Source organism: Aplysia californica, unplaced genomic scaffold, assembly GCF_000002075.1.
Source record: "Aplysia californica isolate F4 #8 unplaced genomic scaffold, AplCal3.0 scaffold00307, whole genome shotgun sequence".
Taxonomy (NCBI): domain Eukaryota; kingdom Metazoa; phylum Mollusca; class Gastropoda; order Aplysiida; family Aplysiidae; genus Aplysia; species Aplysia californica.
In genome coordinates, this window is record NW_004797577.1 from 500,971 (window position 1) to 506,952 (window position 5,982).

The following is a 5,982-nucleotide window of genomic DNA, read 5'->3' on the forward strand; positions in this document are numbered from 1 at the left end:
TCTTCTTCTTCTTCTTCTTCTTCTTCTTCTCGATCGCATCACACTTGAAGTCCGGTATCTGTCCTAAATTGGGCCGTCCTGCTCAGTTCATCTGTCGGCCCGTATAGCTTCTCTTGTAGCGTCAGTGGGGTTGGCCACGTGTCCTGTCTCAGGGCCCTGTGTGTCTTGCAGTGCTGAAGGATGTGTTCAACAGTTTGGTCCGCCTCTTCACACTGGCATTTTGGGGATTGTACTAGTTTAAAACATCTGTACATAATATATGTTGTCTCAGTCTTGTGTGTTGTGTTCTTAGTAAAACTTTTCCTGAAGTGAAGTGTCGAGAGGGTCAAATGAATATGAACACAAGGTACCTGGGGTGTTGTATCCCTCTCAGTCGGAAAGAAGCCCGCCTCCTACTTGGTCTAAATCGTGTCAATGGGGGCGTAAAAACTCCTACATTTTAAAACAGTAATTGGTCTATCATCATTCTGTCTCAACTCTATTTAGCGCGGGAGATACAGGGGCGGGGAGGGGAGGGGATTTTTTTCTAATGTAGGTGCTTTTATTTTAAACCCCTATCGACAAAATGTAGTGTAGATTATTTAGGAGCTAGGCTTCCGTCTGTGTCTGTCATGGCTAACCCGGGCTGAAAAAGATATATTATCTCAGACAAAGACCGAGATATTCAATTTTTAAGATTCTCCGCATTCGGGAATCGAACTCGGGTCTCCTGCACTCGAAAGCGAAGCGCCTAACTAACTGCTGTACCATAGACGCCGATCAGCTGAGCAGGGGAGCAGGGTGTGTGGGGTGTGTGAATTAATTAGACCCCCCCTCCTTTTCGCCCCCCCCCTTCCCCTCTGGGCTTACACCACGGTGTCAGCAATGCGCCAGCTAACAGGACCTGGCTGTCTGATCTACTGTGGCTGTCCATGAGCTGACAAATAGAGGCCGACTGGCAACACAGGCAGAGTCATTCTTCCCGCCCACCTCGCTCCTCATGAATATTCAATACCGTGTCCTAAATCGACGAGAAGCCTCATTACTATGCATTAAATCACGTCGTCATGGGGTTACTGCGGTGGAGCAGGGTGTCAAAATGGGTTTACTCATTGATTTGAGCCGGGATAATCAGTATGATCAAGTCCGGTGTGTCAATGTATGTGGCGTCTACGACCCATGGGGTGCTGGCTGGGCTTGTTTGAAGCATATCTCCCGAGGTTTACAGGGTACGATTCTTTTAAAAACACATAGTCGTCATTCATAACACTGCTTTTTTGCTCATTTGTTACCAGCGGTCAGTGCTCTGATTTAGAGGTCTCGCTCACGCTCCAATTGACCAGGGGTGGGGGTGGAAGAAGACGGGAGTTGAGTTATTTTATCTCGCAGCAAAGAAGTTCTGCCTCCCAGTGTCAATAGTATTATTGTACTTCCGTGATTTACTTAGCATCTGGTCCTTGAGTACATTCCTCTCTCAGGTCTTGACGTTGTTGTTGTTTGTTGTTGACTGTTTGCTGCCCTGGGTGGTTGGCGGGTGTTTTAGCGTGGTTTGCTTCTTCTTATTTCCTTTCATACGTCCCTATCCCTCCACACCCCCCTCTTTTTCTGTTCTGTGTATGTTACTCTCTAGAAACACCTCTAACCTTTTTGTTCTTATGTGACCTAATTGTTTTACAAGTGCCGTAAAACACTTAATAAAACAAAAACTACTGCTGTGCCACTAAATTGTTCTGGGATTAGAATATTTTATCAAAACTCGGAGGATCTTATTTCTGGGCCAATGACGTCACGGGCGGTTGGAGGACGCCACTTCGCTACATCAGAATTACAAAGTTTTATCTGACATTATTGAGGGGCTCTCGTGGCCTACAGGTTAAGGTGTTCGCCTCACATTCAAAGGTCCCGGGTCCGAATCCAGGTAGCGACGGAAAAATGTCCTTCTCTAAAATTGTCTCCTTTCTCCTCCTTTCCTGTTATCTAGCAATGTTCTGTAGTCTGCTTTCGTCTACACTTTCTACCCCCACCCCTTTAACTCCTTTGACCCCTCCTCTGGGCTCCGGACTCTTTTTACAGCCTTTCTACTGCTACTCCTTGGCTCCTTCTTTCTGCTGTCTTTCTGTCACACCCCTGATCTTCCTGGAAGGAGAGATCTACACCTAGCCTTTTCGGACAATGGCGAAAAATCTCGGAGGTCCCGTGTGCCAGTTGCGCACGTTAAAGATCCCTTGGTGATCTAAAATTGATGAGAGTAAGTTTCGCCCGCAACCCGGGCAATTAATATCAAAATGTCCTACCAACTGAAAATGTTTAATGTGTCCTGCACGCTCATATGACTTTATGCAGTTGCGAGTGCCGTAAAACATTAGCCAAAAAAGGAGACATTTTTGGTCCCTTTTGTGTTACTACGACCATGAGGTCAGAAAACAAATGTTCCATCTGCTCTATTAAAATCGTAAAATTATTCGGAGTCGTTATCGAGATATTATTCAGAGGATTGCATTTAAAAAAGCTTTACGTGTTGTGAAACTCAAGGCATTTGACGTCAGATTTCCCAAAACTAGGTATTGTGAACTTTGTAACTCTGAGGTGGTGTCTTGTAAGTCTTACTTCTTTCCTTTCCTTCTGTTGTTTCTGACTAATTGTCTTGCTTCTTTATTGCACTACATTGTGATATGATGACCTTTGTTACTCCGATGTGTTTCTCTTTACTGAGACTCTCAGACTCAGACAATGACGTCAGACAATATTATGAGGCATCGTGGTGAAATCAACCGCTTGTCAAGATAATGAAATCAGTGAAATCTGCATTTATATGGACGTTGGTCAATTTTTTCGAATTTTATGTTTTCTGTTTTAGCTCAACATCTTTAATGCCCGTTAAAACACATTTATGTGTGAATTTTACTGAAATAACGTTGATCAGAGGCACTATAAAAATGTTATTTTGCATTTTCCAAGGACTCTCAAGCTTTGGTAGTCACCGATCTTTGTCGACCATTTTCTCGCTAATATCACTTCTGAAGCCAAGCAACACAATCTCCTTCAATTGCAAATATCTCGACTCCTATTCAAGATAGATTGTACTTTTTTCAACGACAGCAAGACAAATGAACAAGTTTTATGATGGTAGCAATAACTCCGCATGCCCAAAAATTGACAAGCGCCTGATTCCACCACGTCATGACACATAATAATTAGTACTTTTGAGAAACTGACAGCAATGTTCCAAGTCCCTCGCTGGTGTCAGGATGGCAGCTCTGTAATCTCGGGCTATGAGAGGAATCACTTTGTTTGTCTCTGCCATTTCGCTACTGATATACGATGCTTGGACTATACACCCTACCCCCACCCTGTCTCTGTGTCTCTGCCTTTCTTTCTATCTCTCTCTTTTTCCCCTTCTCTATCTCTCCGTCTCTTTCTTTTTCTTCATTTCTCTCTTCCTCTTCCCCTCTTCTCTCTCTCCCTCTTTCAGCCTCTCTCTCTCTCTCTCTCTCTCTCTCTCTCTCTCTCTCTCTCTCTCTCTCTCTCTCTTTCTCTTTCTCTTCCCCTCTTATCTGCCCCCTCTCTCTTTCTTACGTATAACACCTCTCTGTCTCTGACCCTCCTCTCTCTCTCTTTCACTCTCTCTCTCGCTCTCTCTCTAACTCTCTCTCGCTCTCTCTCTCTCTCTCTCTCTCTCTCTCTCTCTCTCTCTCTCTCTCTCTTCCTCTGTCTCTTTCTTACCCCCCACCTCCCTCTCCCTATATATCTCTCACTCTCTCTCTCTCTCTCTCTCTCTCTCTCTCTCTCTCTCTCTCTCTCTCTCTCTCTTCCTCTGTCTCTTTCTTACCCCCCACCTCCCTCTCCCTATATCTGTCTCTCTGTGTTTTTCATTTGAACCTGCTCTGACAAAAGACACCCAGATCTGTCGTTGGCATATGGCTCGTCTTTGATGAATTCTCAGCCTGTGTGATGTCTGACTAGATCTCTTTACGTCTTTTTCCATTTCACTTGTTGATTTTTTTCTTCTGTTTTTGCCACTTCGTCACCCTAGAATCACAAACTTCTATCTGCTCAGTACCTAGTTTTGAGGAATTGGACGTTAAGAAAAATTGGCCTTTCACAATATGTCAAGCTTTTTCGAATGCAATTCTTTGAATATCTTAATAACGACCAGGGGCGAAGCGTCTATATAATCAAATAATCACTGCTTCCCTTCCTAATTTTGAAACATTGTCGCAACGACTCAATATAATCATACGATCTTGATAGAGCAGATAGAGCATTTGAGTTCTGATCTCGTGGTCATAGTAACTCAAAACGGCCAAAAAATGTCAGATAGAACGTTGTAATTCTGAGGCAGCGACTCGTCTCTTGCGTCGAGTTTGATGAACTTGAAAAGTCCGTGTAATCGCAGTCACATTTATTTTACCATCTATGAAACTTAAAACAATGGGTGAAAGGGCATTTGAATAACAAGGCCCCCAGGTCTGGAATGCTTTACCGAATATTTTAAGAGAGATCAAATCTTTTGATTCATCCAAATGTCAGCTGAAGTCGTTCCTGTTGTTAAACTAATAAGATGAATGTTTGAAGTGATTTTCTTTTAGTCAGAACACAAGGTTTTATGTTACTGTTGTACGTTGTACTGTATTGTAAAGTGCTCAGAGCCTGTGTACTCTAATCGGGGTTGAGCGCTATATAAATGTTCGTTATTATTATTATTATTATTATTATTATTATTATCATTATTATTATTAATATTATTTTTATTATAGTATATCTTTCACAATTTAAATTCAAAAGGTTGGGGAAAAAAGGAAACAAGAAAAGGAACGTTGCGTTGGTAGGATTGTACAAAGAATGAAGTTTTTATTTCCTTTCTCCAGGATTTTTTGGGGTCTTTCTGAGCTTCTAGCCCTTAAATGTCGGTGGCCTAGTGGTTAGGCACTCGGACTCGCAGCCGTAAGGTCGTGGGTTCGAATCCTGTCAGGGGTCCGGCGTTGTGTCCTTGGGAAAGGCACTTTACACGAATTTCCCTCACTTCACCCAGGTGGGAATGGGTACCCGGCTATAGACAGCGAAAGATCTTGTCAGTTTGTTAGTGTTTGAGCCTGAGAATGTTTCGGAGTGTTCAGTGGTCTGCTGGGGTAATAATATAGTGTAAAGCGCAGAGAGCTTGCTGTTGGGCGGGGATATGCGCTATACAAATGCTATTTATTATGATGAATACCTTGACGCTGATATTGCTTTGTTTGAGAAAGGAGAAACTTTCTTGCGGACATTTTTTTAAATTAAGTAGATGAAATCTGGACACGTTGTCAAGTACTAGTCTTATTCTTCAACATATTTGTCAGACGTCGGGGATCTATTGATCTTGGGATGATCATAATAGGTTTATGTTTTAGTAGAGGTTTTATGGCGCTCGCAACTGCATAAGGTCATAGGAGCGCTAGAAGATTAGAGGTGTGACAAGAGAGTAACAAACATAAAAAAGAAGGTGGGAAGATAAGGGCGATAGATGTTTGATAGGAAAGAAGAAGCAAACCACACCAGAGCAACCGCCAACCACCCACATATTATGTTTATGGCCGGGGATGAGTTCCAGACACCGTCATGTCGTTAGCCATTGATCCAGCCGTCAGTCATTAGTACATGTCCATTATGTTCTCGTTATTCTGTTGTTTCATTTCCTTGTTAGCGAGGAGATAGATCTCTCGGCGTAGTTGTCTCAGGGTGTCTGTGTGTGAGCCAAGGATCTCTGTGTGTGAGTGTGTATGTGTGTGGGAGGAGGGGAGTACGGTTTGTGTGTGTGTGTGTGTGTGTGTGTATGTGTGTGTGAGTGTAGGTGGGTGTTAGAGTGTGTGTGAGTGTGGGTGGGTGTTAGAGTGTCTGTGTGTGAGCCAAGGATCTGTGTGTGTATGTGTGTGTGTGTGTATGTGTGTGTGTGTGTGTGTGTGTGTGTGTGGGTGTGTGTGTGTAGGGGGGTGGATGGGTGGGTGTTAAAGTGTGTGTGTGTGCCTG

At 43.4% G+C, this 5,982-nt stretch overlaps 1 protein-coding gene across 1 annotated transcript in view; it reads left to right on the forward strand.

Annotated features, from left to right (window-relative positions):
- Nucleotides 1-1,078: 1,078 nt before the first annotated feature.
- The window catches only part of LOC101856907 (synaptotagmin-1), a gene marked incomplete in the record, with an annotated part of 110,477 nt that continues 105,573 nt past the window's right edge, over nucleotides 1,079-5,982 (forward strand). Inside the window, 1 exon segment of the mRNA XM_035970689.1 lies at nucleotides 1,079-1,208. Coding sequence (XP_035826582.1) covers nucleotides 1,079-1,208 — 130 coding nt within the window.